Source organism: Notolepis coatsorum, assembly GCF_963971535.1.
Source record: "Notolepis coatsorum genome assembly, chromosome: 14".
Classification (NCBI taxonomy): Eukaryota; Metazoa; Chordata; class Actinopteri; order Aulopiformes; family Paralepididae; genus Notolepis; species Notolepis coatsorum.
Genome location: NC_140178.1, coordinates 81,208,876 through 81,222,606, shown reverse-complemented (window position 1 = coordinate 81,222,606; position 13,731 = coordinate 81,208,876). Strand labels below are relative to the sequence as shown.

At 50.4% G+C, this 13,731-nt stretch overlaps 1 protein-coding gene across 1 annotated transcript in view; it reads left to right on the top strand.

The window, feature by feature from the left end:
* LOC311240583 (voltage-dependent T-type calcium channel subunit alpha-1I-like) overlaps nt 1-13,731 on the top strand; it is a gene marked incomplete at its 3' end in the record, with an annotated part of 344,683 nt that overhangs the window by 169,462 nt on the left and 161,490 nt on the right. Inside the window, 3 exon segments of the mRNA XM_084329158.1 lie at nt 140-291; nt 812-1,292; nt 1,295-1,548. Of these exon segments, the coding sequence (XP_084185284.1) occupies nt 140-291; nt 812-1,292; nt 1,295-1,548 (887 nt within the window).

Sequence of the window (13,731 nt, the reverse complement as noted above, 5' to 3'; positions counted from 1 at the left end):
TTCCTTCCTTCCTTCCTTCCTTCCTTCCTTCCTTCCTTCCTTCCTTCCTTCCTTCCTTCCTTCCTTCCTTCCTTCCTTCTGTATTTCATTTCTTCCTTCCTTCCAACCTCTCTTTCCCTTCCTAACCCCTCTCTCCCAGACCCAAAAATCTGCACCCTGACCCCCAATGGCCACCTGGATCTGCCCCGAGTGCCAGGTCTGTACCCAGGGGAGCGGCTGGCCTGGACCCTAGGTGCCAGGAAGAACAGTGTCATCTCCCTGGGCAGGGCCAACCTGGAGCAGAGGGCCATGGTGAGTTGGCTGGGGAGGGTTGGGGTTAGGAGAGGAGAGGAAAGGAAAGGATGGGTTGAATAAAAAAAACCTGGGGGAACATAGAAAATAAAAAATTTCTTCTAGCCTGTGAAAAGTTGTGGAGTGTAGTAACTTTGGGTTCATTTGAGGTAATTGCTGATTTATCTCAGTTGATTTGTCTGCGTATTGCAGTATTATGAGCTGTCTGGGAAAATCCGGTACTAAATAGACCAATATTCTCACCAGGAGACAGGCTTTAGTTTAGTTCAATCCCATCTCTGTCTGTTGATATTCTAGACTGCTTCACAATGGCTTCCAAATTACCCTAGACGGGAAACACGATGGTTGTCAATGTGATCAAAGGGAACTCGATTCAATATCGTGACATTCCCTGTGATGTTCTCTGCTTTGCTGTCATGTTCTCTCATCCTCCTCTTCGCCTGTCACGTTGTTCAGCTTGACAGTGGGGACATTCGTGGAACATGACAAGGCCTTTTCTTTCTTTCGTTCTCTCCGACAGTACCCGGGCCTGGGCTATCACAACTGGGGCCAGCCGTTGCCCCCCGAGCACCAGGCACTGTGGGCCCGTCGCTCTAGCTGGAACAGCCTGGGCGGATGGCGTCCCTTCTCCTCCTCCTCTCCCACCTCGTCCCCCGCCCCCGCCGGGCCCTTCTACGGCTACGGCCTGGGCGGGATGGTGGGCGGCAGCCTCCGCATCCGGGGGCCTTGCGCCTCCTCGTCCCCACGGCGTCACCGTGTCTACATGGACGAGGAGGAGTCCCTCCTCTCGCCTCCCCCCGTGGCTCTCCCCCGCCACCACCACAGCCCACTCCTGCCTCCACTGCTCCGGGAGCACTTTGTGCCCAGGCGGGACCGACGGGCTCTCTCACTGGAGCTGCCCCACTTGTTGCAGATCCCAGGACCCCCACATCCCCCTCCACTGCTGCCGCTGCCCCCTGTGACGCTCCACGCTCAGCCCAGGAAGAAGAGCTTCTCCGGGGGATGATCATTGGTGGCGGCAGTGGTGGTGGAGGTGTTGGCGGAGGGACTGGAGGGCTGGGAGGTGTAGGAGGGGAGCACCAGGACTGCAATGGGAAGACCCCGCTCGCTCAGCTCCTTCAGCCCCCGCCGAGGCAAGCCCAGGCGGGGCAGGCCGGCGGGGGGAGTGGCGCTCCGATCCAGCTGTTGGCCGAGGTCTTCCCCCAAGTCAACGCGCGCTGCTGTAACGGGGAGGACCTGGACGTGGAGATCGACTATGTGAGTCACGTCATGAGCGGGAAGGGAAAATGCCGCTGGAATTGTGGGTGGGACTGTGTTGCAAGGGTAGGGTTAGGTTACGGTTGGGGTCGGGTTTACCCCCTTCGACATGGCCCCTATTTTCAGCCGACCCATAATGCATTTGACTTACAGTTACCTATGATGCCTTTGGACAGTATTCAGCCCCCTTCACTTTCCACATTTTGTTGTGTTGTAGATTTAATTGAATGATTCGATTAAATGTGTTTTTAAATACATTTAGTTTATTATTAACATTTAAATACAGAAATTCCCAAAACATATTTGTACTGCATGCAAACAACTGCAATGTTTTGGTCCGAAACCACATGGCAGTCAATCCAGACACCAGTTTGGATCCATGTTTGGATTCCTCACAATCTCTAGTTTCACATGATGCCACTATATTTGCTCTATCAAATAAATGTAATCCATTTAAAAGCAGGCTATGAAGCAACAACATGTGGAAAAAAGTGAAGGAGGCTGAATTCTTTCCAAAAGCAGCGCATGTCTCCATAAGTGTGTAACCGGGTTAGTGTGTGTGTTTCAAGGTCAGGGGGGTCTACTATTGAAACATGTGGATATCAAGTGATCATAGCATAGTCACCTCATTATTGTGCATTTGCTGACAAAGATCAAAGGACCCTATTCACCCTGTGGTAGAGGTATGAGACCCGTTAAACAAGCAATCTGTTTTTCTTTTTTCACTAACTGTCATTTGATTATGGTAATCGTTTTAATCTGATTACAGTTGCTAATTTATTTGAATTTAGATTATGGTGATCCCTTGGCATTGTAATCGCTTAGATCCCAACACTGGTGTGTTTTTTGTGTTTGTTTGTTTGTTAATAAGGGTGGAGTATAGTCCTTTTTGCCCCATAGTTGGCTTAATGTCTAATGTAGGCCTATAGCTAACAAGACAGCTAGCAGCTTAATGCATGTTTAATAATTTGTGTTAACAAGCCACCAGGGAGATGGCTCCCTTTTAATCTGCCCTCAGAGAGAGAGAGAGAGAGAGAGAGAGAGAGAGAGAGAGAGAGAGAGAGAGAGAGAGAGAGAGAGAGAGAGAGAGAGAGAGAGAGAGAGAGAGAGAGAGAGAGAGAGAGAGAGAGAGAGAGAGAGAGAGAGAGAGGGAGAGAGAGAAAATAAATAAAGAGAACATAAAAAGGAATAAGGTTGTGTGTGAATAAAAGTGTAAGAGAGTGAGTGTAGCCTACTATGCTTTAATAAATTAGCTAATCTAAATGGTTATATTTAGATCAAATGCTTTATACATTATGTAAACATTACTTTTACACAAGTATTCAGTATTACTTTACTGGGGGGTGACAGTGGCTCAGGAGGCAGAGCGGTTGTCTGGTAATCAGAAGGTTCCCGGTTGGATTCCAGCTCATCCCGATAGCGTGTTGAAGTGCCCTTGAGCAAGACACTGCTGCACCCTAACTGCACCCGATGAGCAGGTTGGCACCTTGCATGGTTGCCTCCACCTTCGGTGTGTGAATGTGTGAGTGAATGGGTGAATATGAGGCATAAGTTGTAAAGCGCTATATAAATGCTGTCCAAATGTACTGCAGGCATGCTGTCCTGAATTTGTAAACATATGGATAATATGTGGGATAGGTATCAGTATCAAATCCCACTTATCGGTATTGGCACTGATATCAAAATATTTCAAACGATACCCAGCCCTATACACTCAAATGACAGCAAAAACATCTAAAATCCAGGACATATGTCGCTAAAGCCGTTCTATTATCTGGGCTATTTAATTACAAGTGTGTGTACATGTAATATTAATCCCCTGCGCTCTTAAGGAGGATTTTCAAGTCTTTTCATACAAAGCATGCAGCATATTCCCCCCATTGTTTGGCCCCCATGGGACTCCCATTGTTACCGGTGTAAACAAGCTTGTGTGGGTATTGAACAAGGTTAATTAGAAAGGCCTATTTAGAGAGAGAGAGAGAGAGAGAGAGAGAGAGAGAGAGAGAGAGAGAGAGAGAGAGAGAGAGAGAGAGAGAGAGAGAGAGAGAGAGAGAGAGAGATGGTAATGTTCGATAGCGCTCCGAGGTGTTTGCATAGAAACATTTTACTAAATCATATAAACTAAACAGGTAACACCTAGGGCTATCAATCGATTAAACTTGACAGCCCTAGAAAACAACACATGACAACACACAGGACCATCAACCAACAAACAAGACCCACCTCCCCTCCCGCAGGACTTCCCTAAAAAGGCACCCCGGGCATGGCCCCGCATTGCGGGCATGCCCACCACAAGCAGCCGTGAGCACAAGCCACGGGTCTCCCAGAAGAACTGCATCACCAACCCTGTCAAACTCATGCCCCCTAGCCAATCATGGATATATCTCCACTAATAACATTTATTTGGACAAAAAAAAATCCGGAAAACCGCTCACCGGCCTAAAAAGTACATCCCTCATAGCAGGGGGCTTACGAATTTCCACACCCTAATGTCTCCAAGGGCTGTAAGCAAAGCAGCGTGAGGGTTCAAGGACCACCCTGCGCACCAAAATTACTGCCAGCTCTAGCTACAACAGGCCAACAGTGGCTAAAGTAGCAACTTTATAGTTTCAGCAGCATTACCTGCAGCTAAAACGTTACATTTTATGGTTACATGTATCCGTGCAACGGACTGTTCCATATAGATGACATCCAAATAGGCCAGTAACTACTGCTGCTTCAACAGTGAATGTGGGGCCTGCCAACGCAAGGCAATCATTTTCTTAGCCGCTGTTAGACCAGCCAGCCAGAGCCGGCATTGTTGTAATGAGAATTTCAACTTGGAGTCATCATTCAACAATAGAAGTAATGGAGAGCAGGGTACATAGCAATAATATCGAGACTGTATGGAGTTTGGGATTTGTATCTATCTACAGTAAATCGGCGTCTACCGTTCTAAAAATAGAATTTACATTTTCTTTAGTGATTAGGTGAACTGAGGGATGGATCTGGAGACCTAAGTATCGGAAATGTTTGACTATTGGGATGTCTGAGGGCAAGGTAGAATTACACAATGCCTCATTGAGAGGTAGTAGAGACGATTTGTTCCAATTCATTTTATATCCAGATATGGTACCAAAGTTCTTGAAAATCTGAAGGAGATATGATATTGATTTTGGGGCATTACCAACATACAGCAGAATATCATCCACATACAAAGAAATATGGTGGTCTGTGTTTTGTACAGAAATGGGATCCTGATGCTCCGATAAACGGACAGCCTGTGCCAAAAGTTCTAAAGATAGGGCGAACAACAAATGTGAGAGAATGCATCCCTGACGGCTCCACCTACTGACCAAGAATTGCAATGAGCAGGTTTTGCCCATAAGAACCATGGCAGTACGATTGGAGTAAAGTACATGAATCAATTAGATAAAATATTCCTGCCTTAACACTTTCCACAGATATTGCCACTCCAAACGATCAAATGCCTTTTCTGCATCTAATGACAAAACAGCAGCTGGAGTGGCAATATTTGAGGATGCCTCAATAATATGTAGTAAACAATGGATATTATCAGCAGCCAGTCACGTTTTCATAAAACCAGTCTGATCATGATGCACCAAATAGGTCATATGGGGTTCTAGACGGCATGAGTACCTTTGCATACAATTTGGTATCGCCGTTCAACAAAGATAGCGGGTGGTAATGAGCACAGTCCAATGGGTCTTTATCTTTTTTCAGCAGTAATGAAATTATTGCAGTATTCACATCCCTAGAAAAGGAGCCCTTATGAATTGCAAATTGTATAATATCGAGAAGTAGTTGTCCTAGTTGAGGCCAAAATGCTAGGATAACTTCCGGGGAAATACCGTCATAACCAGGGGATTTTCCAGTGTTCATACTATGAACTAACTGTGCTGTCCCCCAATCTAATGGATGAAATACTGGAAAACTGTTCATTGGCACATAGTTTATAAGCTAGGAGGCAGCTTGGGCAGGCACCATGGAAATAATCATTAGTGTGAGATCTATGAATCAGAAATTCAGCGTGATATCTTTGGATCAAAATAAGTTATTTTCTGACCACCTCACGTACAAGAGATGCTTCGGGAGAACCATCAACCTGCATTTGTAGTTCTAAATATAACAATCTTGCTTCCAAATCTGCCCTTTTGCAAGAACAAGATTTATTTAGGTTGGATGAAAAAATGATAGAATTAGATCTTATAAAATCTTTGACCGCAACCCACACCACCCTTGGATCATCTACTTTTCTAGTTTTTATTGATCTCAATGAATTCTGTTAATTGCTCCTCCAGATCTGAATATGTTATTCTGCAATAATGTAGTATTAAAACACCATCGGGCTGTGCGCACCACCTCTTTACTTAAAGAAACTTTGCAAAACACTGCACGATGATCACATAACCTGTTAAGCCGTAACCCTATTTTCTGAAAATCCGCCTAAAAATACATAATGGAAGATTGCTCCACTTCTACAAGGTCCATTTGCATGTTCTTGGTATCTAGGGACATCTATGGATCTCGGGGAACGTATTCCAAATATTGTCAGAAATATTATGTCTGTTACTAGGCTTGAGTAAATGGTGATGAAACAAAGGAGAATATAAATTATGATTTTTCTTTGCATCTTTGCAGGCCGAGTAAAGCAAACATCTGCGTTCTGAATCTCTGCCCGCCGATCCTTTGTAGCGAACACCAGCGCGCTATTTTGAGTCAAATTTCAAAAACGAAAATGGATATACGGTATTTTTCCAAGGCATACTGTATAAACAAAGTAATTTAGAAGCTGCACCGGGCTGCCCCTGGGCATAACTACACGGATCACCTGAGGCTATATGTTGCGTTATCTTGGCAAACAAGGGCTTGCTCTAAGAGGACATGATGCGAGTCCGAGTTCATCAAATCATGGACACTTTTTAAATTAGAGCTACTGTATCTTATGTACATTGTTTTCAAAGCATGATGAGATCTAAATTACGAAAAACGTTCCCTTCATTGCTGTCAGCACCGCAACTTGTGATTCAAGTTGTGAACAGTCTTTCTCAGCAATGAGGCACATCACATCCAAAACTGGCTAAGAACAAATGCGCCAGGAGAGACAGTCTGCTTCACATTGAAAGTGATCTCACAGACAAAGTGAAAGCAGAAAAGATCATTGATGCCAAGACGAAACGTTGCATTTTGCTGCATTAAAGTAAGACAATGGTTAATCTATTATTGGATGGCTTAATTTGCACTATATATTAAATGAGTGGGGCTCGCCTCGCATAGCCCAGTGGGTGTGTATTGACAAAAAAGAAAAAAGTTTGCACGCTCTGCGCAATTTTGCCTACCCTAGTGTCCGGTTCACGCGCCGCCTATGGGTGCGGGGTGTTACATATATTTTAGTTGATGAAATATTAAACACTTTGTTATTTCACTTCACAGTATCACATCGATCTCCAAAATAAAAAAATAAAAAATAGCTGTTCCATTTATTATTATTTTTCAAAACTACAGGGAGTCACTGCAGAGGCAATAGGCAGATGCTCTATATTGTAAATATTTTCAAAGACATCTAATCTAAAATTAAATCTATTCATAAAAATGACTTGTGCCTTGCAGAATAAAAATGAATAATCTCTCGCAGTAGGATTGATAACGCGCCAAAGGTCCACCACAGCTATTTCCTCTGCCCACCGTCGCAAAGCTGAAGAGGCCAAGCGCTGGTCTTTCACCTCTGACTGTCCAGTCATATCTAGCAAACAATCCCAAACTGCGTTGAAGTCACGACCAATAACTAATCGGAAATCTGATAAATCTAGCAACATGCTGGCTAATACATCAAAGAAAGAACTTTCATAAGTGTTATAGCATACATACATAGATACAAAAGCAATCTTCCTCTCCTCAATTATAGTTTTGACAAATGTAATTCTGCCTTACGCATCCCCACCTGAGCCTAGATTGGTGAGTTCTAGGTCACTTTTAGCTACAATAATTACATTGTAGGCGGCTGAGTGGTGCAGTGGGCAAGGCACTCGCCACTAACGCAGGAGATGCTGGTATCGAGCCCAGCTCTCGGAGTTGCTACCGGCTTGGCCGGCCGTCATACTAACACAATTGGCAGTGTTAGAGGGTGGGAAAGCCGGTGGGTGGGGATTGGAGGTTGTGGACAGCGACTCTTACAGGTCGGTTGGGTGACGCCGGTGCGGCGGAAACAGGAAGTATCGGGGGCAGCGTGAGCCTCCCACACGTTACTCCTCGCCACTGAGAGTTCGAGCTGCTGCGGTGAAAAGATGCGACAGGCGGGTCCTACTAATCACCACAATGTACCAGAAAATTCCCTAAAGTACCCCAAAATACCCCAAAGTACCCCAAAGTATACCCCAAAGTATACCCCAAAATACCCCAAAATACCCTAAAATACCCCAAAGTACCCTAAAATACCCCAAAATACCCCAAAGTACCATAAAATACCCCCGAAATACCCCAAAATACCCCAGAGTATACCCCAAAATGTTATGGTTTGACAACGACCCCAAATGCTAACGACACAAGAGAGTTGGATTCAGAGTTGCCAAATACGAGGGCTTGTTTATTTGGTAATAAGAATAAGTGAAAACAGGGAAAGCAGGTCAACAAGAACAGGTACAATGAACAAGGGGCAAAGTTCTGCTGCTCTGCAGCTTCTCCCGGAAGGGTGGTCTTGGGAAGCAGGAGCAGACCTCTGTACCGCTCTGCAGATCTCTCACGGCGGATCTCTCAGATGTTGTGCAAGAACCGAGAGAGGGAGAGAGGGAACGAGTCAGTGACAGAGCAGACTTGAAACGAGCAGGAGGACAGGGTGTAATATTCTTCGTGTTAACAACACAGTGATGTGCAATATTCCAAAAACAGCCCAAGTGAAAATCTTCATGTAAACACAGTGAGCAAAAATCCAAACACTGTCCAAATGTGAAATCATATCTTCGTGTAAACACACAGTGAGCAAAAATCCAAACACTGTCCAAATGTGAAATAATATCTTCGGCGTGAGCAAACACACAGAGGGAGGTGGAAGATCCCAAAAATATTATTCCATAAAGGAAAGAGCAAAATCGATAATGGCTGGGTGAGTGACTGTTTGACAAAAAGGTGGTAGACTTCAGTGTAAAGGTTACACACGAAAATCGGGAATAGGTCAAGACAGTCAATCTAGAAAAACTCACCCAGACGAGCTGCGTAAAAGGAACAGGAACAACAGAGGAGGCGAGCGCGCGCCACGGAGCAGGTATCCAAGCGAAGGCTTCTAGGAATTCCTGGAGAACAGCAAAGTGAAACAGCAGCAACGGGGAAAAACATCCAGCGACAAATCAAGACGATCCAACAACTTAGGGTGGGGAAAAAGGGGTATAAATAATGAGGGATCGATTGATTGAAAAGCAGTGACAGCTGGGGAATGTGATTGACAAGCGTGGGGAAGTGAGAGAACCAATCAGCGACGTCTCAGATGACGTCAACGGGGAGAAACGTGTGAACGAGGGAATTGAAATACTTGACAGAAAAAATGAATGAAAACAAAGCGAGGGTGGTTAAAGGAACAGAACGAGTGAGAAAGCAAGGACAGAAACCTCACAGTACCCCCCCCTCCACGGGAGCCACCCGGCGACCAGGCCGACCCGGCTCGTCAGGATGGGCCCGATGGAAGTCGGTGATCAAGCCGGGATCCACGATGAGCTGCCGGGAGACCCAGCTACGCTCCTCAGGGCCGTAACCCTCCCAGTCCACCAGGTATTGGAACCCCCGGCCCCGCCGACGAACGCCCATCAACCGGCGGACCTGCCACTGGGGGTGACCATCCACTAGCACAGGAGGCGGTGGATCAGGAGCTGGAGGCATAAGGGGACTGAGGGAGACGGGCTTAACCCGGGAGACATGGAACACGGGGTGGATGTGCATGGATGCAGGAAGCTTCAGGCGCAGGGCCGCCGGACTGAGTACCTTCAGGACCTCGAAAGGACCGACGAAGCGAGGGTTGAGCTTCTTGGCCGAGGACCGTAGCGGGAGGTCCTTCGCGGAGAGCCACACCCTCTGCCCAGGGCGGTAAGTCGGCGCGGGAACCCGGCGCCGGTCGGCACCACGACAGGCGCGCTCAGATGTCCGGAGCAGCGCGGTCCTGGTGATCTCCCAAACGCGACGGCAGCGGTCGAGGTGGACCTGCACGGAGGGAACTGCCACTTCCGTCTCCAGTGCGGGAAAAAGAGGGGGCTGGTAGCCCAGGGAGGCCTCAAAAGGGGAGAGGCCGGTGGCGGAACTGACCATTGAGTTGATCGAGTATTCAACCCAGGGAAGGAAACGGCTCCAGGATGCCGGCCTCTCGGCTGCCACACACCGAAGAGCAGACTCCACGCTCTGGTTCATCCTCTCCGTCTGCCCGTTTGTCTGGGGATGGTAGCCAGAGGAGAGACTGACCGTTGCCCCCAATCCCTTGCAGAAAGCCCGCCATACCTGGGAGGTGAACTGGGGCCCCCGGTCAGAGACGATGTCCTGGGGAAAACCGTGAAGGCGGAACACGTGGTGCGTCAGGAGGTCCGCCGTCTCGGCTGCTGAGGGAAGCTTGGAGAGGGCCACGAGGTGGACCCCCTTGCTGAATCGATCCACCACGGTCAGAAGGCAGGTGTTCCCCTGGGAGGAGGGTAGACCAGTGACGAAGTCGAGCGCCACATGTGACCACGGACGGCTTGGAACGGGAAGTGGCTGCAAGAGCCCGGAGGGTGCCTGGTGAGAGGCCTTGCTGCGGGCACAGACCGCGCAGGCCAATACGAACTCCTTGACGTCGTTCCGCATGGTGGGCCACCAGAAACGACGAGCCAGGAAGGAGAACGTGCGATGGACGCCTGGGTGGCAGGCGAACCGGCTGGTATGGCCCCACAGCAGTACCTGGGACCGGACAGAGTCAGGGACGAAGAGACGGCTCCTAGGGACGTTGCTTGGAGCACGTTGGAAGCGTAGGGCACGCCTCACCACACCCTCGATGCCCAAGGTGATGGCTCCAACCACTCGGGCCTCCGGGATGATGGGAGATGGGTCCTCAGAGGGTGGAGCCCCCTTGGAGTGCATCCGGGACAGGGAGTCGGCCTTCGTGTTGCGGGAACCGGGGCGGAAGGTCAGCGAGAAGTCGAACCGACTGAGGAAACTGGCCCATCTCGCCTGCCGACCGTTGAGGCGCCTGGAAGCGCGGATGAACGTTAGGTTCTTGTGGTCCGTCCAGATGGTAAAAGGCTCCTCGGCACCCTCTAGCCAATGACGCCACTCCTCCAGAGCAGCCACGACCGCCAGTAGCTCCCGATTGCCGGTGTCGTAGTTCCTCTCGGCGGGGAGGAAGCGACGCGAGTAGAAGGCGCAAGGATGTACCTTCTGGTCGGAAGGAGAACGCTGGGATAGGACAGCGCCCAGGCCAGAATCCGAGGCGTCCACCTCCACGATGAACTGTCTCTTGGGGTCAGGGTGGAGCAGGATAGGAGCGGAAGTGAACCTTCTCTTGAGGGAGCGGAACGCAGCGCATGCCGCTGGGGACCAGTCGAACGGCAGAGCGGGGGAGGTCAGCTTGGTAAGAGGCTCCGCCACTTGGCTGTAGTTCCGGATGAACCTTCGGTAGAAGTTTGCGAACCCGAGGAAACTCTGTAACTCCTTCCGAGTGGTGGGTTCCGGCCAATCCTCCACAGCCTGGATCTTGCGAGGATCCGCTCGGGTCAAGCCCTTCTCCACGATGAAGCCCAGGTAGTCGACGGAGTTGGAGTGGAAACGGCACTTCTCCGCCTTGACGAAGAGCCGATTGTGGAGGAGGCGCTCCAGCACCCGGCGGACATGCAGGATGTGTTCCTCGAGGGTCCTGGAAAAGATAAGAATGTCGTCCAGGTACACCACCACGAACACCTCCAGCATGTCACGGAGGACATCGTTCATGAGTGCCTGGAATACCGCCGGGGCGTTGGTGAGGCCGAACGGCATCACAAGGTACTCATAGTGGCCCCTGGGGGTCTTGAAGGCGGTCTTCCATTCATCGCCCTCACGGATACGGACAAGATGATAGGCACTTCGGAGATCCAGCTTGGTGAAGAACGAGGCCTGGGTCAGTGGCTCGAAGGTGGAGCTCATGAGAGGTAGGGGGTATTTGTTCTTGATGGTGATCTCGTTGAGCTGACGATAGTCGATGCAGGGTCGCAGGTCCCCATCCTTCTTACCAACAAAGAAGAACCCGGCCGCCACCGGGGAGGAGGAAGGCCGAATGAGTCCTGCTTCCAATGACTCAGAGATGTAGAGATCCATCGCCTTCTTCTCCGGGACAGTCAGACTGTAGAGGCGGCTGCCGGGAAGGGGAGCCCCTTGGCGGAGGTCGATGGCGCAGTCATAGGGGCGGTGAGGTGGAAGGGACTGAGCCCTGGTCTTACTGAATACCTCCATGAGGTCGTGGTACTCGGGAGGAATGGACGAGGGATCCGGGGGCAACTCACCAGCCGGTCTCCGGGGCGGGGGACAAGACGCCGCCTGTAGACAGCGGGCGTGACAGGAGGAGCTCCAGCCCCTGATGGTACCGGAGGACCAGGCGATGTGGGGCTCGTGCAGCGCGAGCCAGGGCCTACCCAGGACCACCGGGACAAGGGGGGATTGGGTAATGAGGAACTGGATCCTCTCTACGTGGTTCCCAGCAATGGTCAGCAAGACTGGGCCGGTCCGTTGAGAGATGTCGGCCAGGCGGTGTTGGTCCAACGAAAAGATCTCCAAGGGCCTCACAAGGGCCTCAAGAGGTATGTTGGCTTGGGTGGCAAACTCGAAGTCGAGGAAGTTCTCGTCTGCCCCAGAGTCGATGAGGGCCTCCACCGTGGCACGTTGGTCCCCCCAGGCCAGGGTGACGCTCATCAGATGGTCAGGTGGTGCGCGGCGCTGGGAATGGGAAAAACGGCTCACCAGGATCTCCCGGGGTCTTGGTGAGCCCGATCTTTTGGCCGGGTAGGGCAGTCGGCGATACGGTGTCCCGCACCTCCGCAGTAGAGGCAGAGACCGGACCTGAGCCTTGCCTGACGCTCCGCCTGGCTCAGATGAGAGCGTCCCAGCTGCATGGGTTCCTCCTCGCGCACCGGACGGGGAAGCCTGTTACCATCAGTAGTGTTGGGGACGGGGCGTCCAGGAGTCCGGGGTGCTTCAGGAGGTGACAGTCGGGCCCTCTCGCGCCTTCTCTCCAGGAGGCGTCCGTCAATACGGATGACAAGGCTAAACAGCTCCTCGAGGGAGTCGGGCACCTCCCTGGTAGCGAGCTGGTCCCGGACTGCGTCACTGAGCCCCCTTATGAAGGTTAGGCGAAGAGCAGGTTCGTTCCATCCGCTCTCCACCGCCGCCAGTCGAAACTCCATGACATAGTCCGTCACCCTGCTGCTCCCTTGTCGGAAGGTCCCCAACCGGGCTCCAGGGTCCAGACCTCGGGCAGGATGGTGGAACACTCTGCGGAGCTCCGCCACGAAGTCTGGGTAGGAGAACAAAAAATCTGCTTCCATTGCCCAGGAGGAAGTGACCCACTGGGCAGCATGGCCTGAAAGTAGGTTGGTTATATAAGCCACTCGGGACCCATGAGCAGAAAAACGGCTTGGTTGATGACGGAAAACCAACTCACATTGCATGATGAATGTGGCACACTCCTCGGGATTACCGTCGAACAGCCGTGGGACGGAGAGAAGGGGTTCCCGAGGTGCGAGATCTGCTGGGGCTGCGGGGAATGTTCCTGAAGGGTGTGAGAGATGAAAAGTATTAACGGCGTCGCCCAGCGAGTTAAGCTGGGCGAGAATCTCGGACTGTTGTCCCGCCATAGCGGCCATTGAACCCTGCATAGGCAGGACCTGGTCCCTGAGGTTCTGCACCGCAGCCGCAGCCCGCTCTAGTTGGAGACCGTGATCCCTGGTCAACTCGACTTGAATTGCAAGTGCGGTTCTGACCCCCTCTGTGTCGGCTGGGGTCGTCATTGTGGTTGGATCGTAATGTTATGGTTTGACAACGACCCCAAATGCTAACGACACAAGAGAGTTGGATTCAGAGTTGCCAAATACGAGGGCTTGTTTATTTGGTAATAAGAATAAGTGAAAACAGGGAAAGCAGGTCAACAAGAACAGGTACAATGAACAAGGGGCAAAGTTCTGCTGCTCTGCAGCTTCTCCCGGAAGGGTG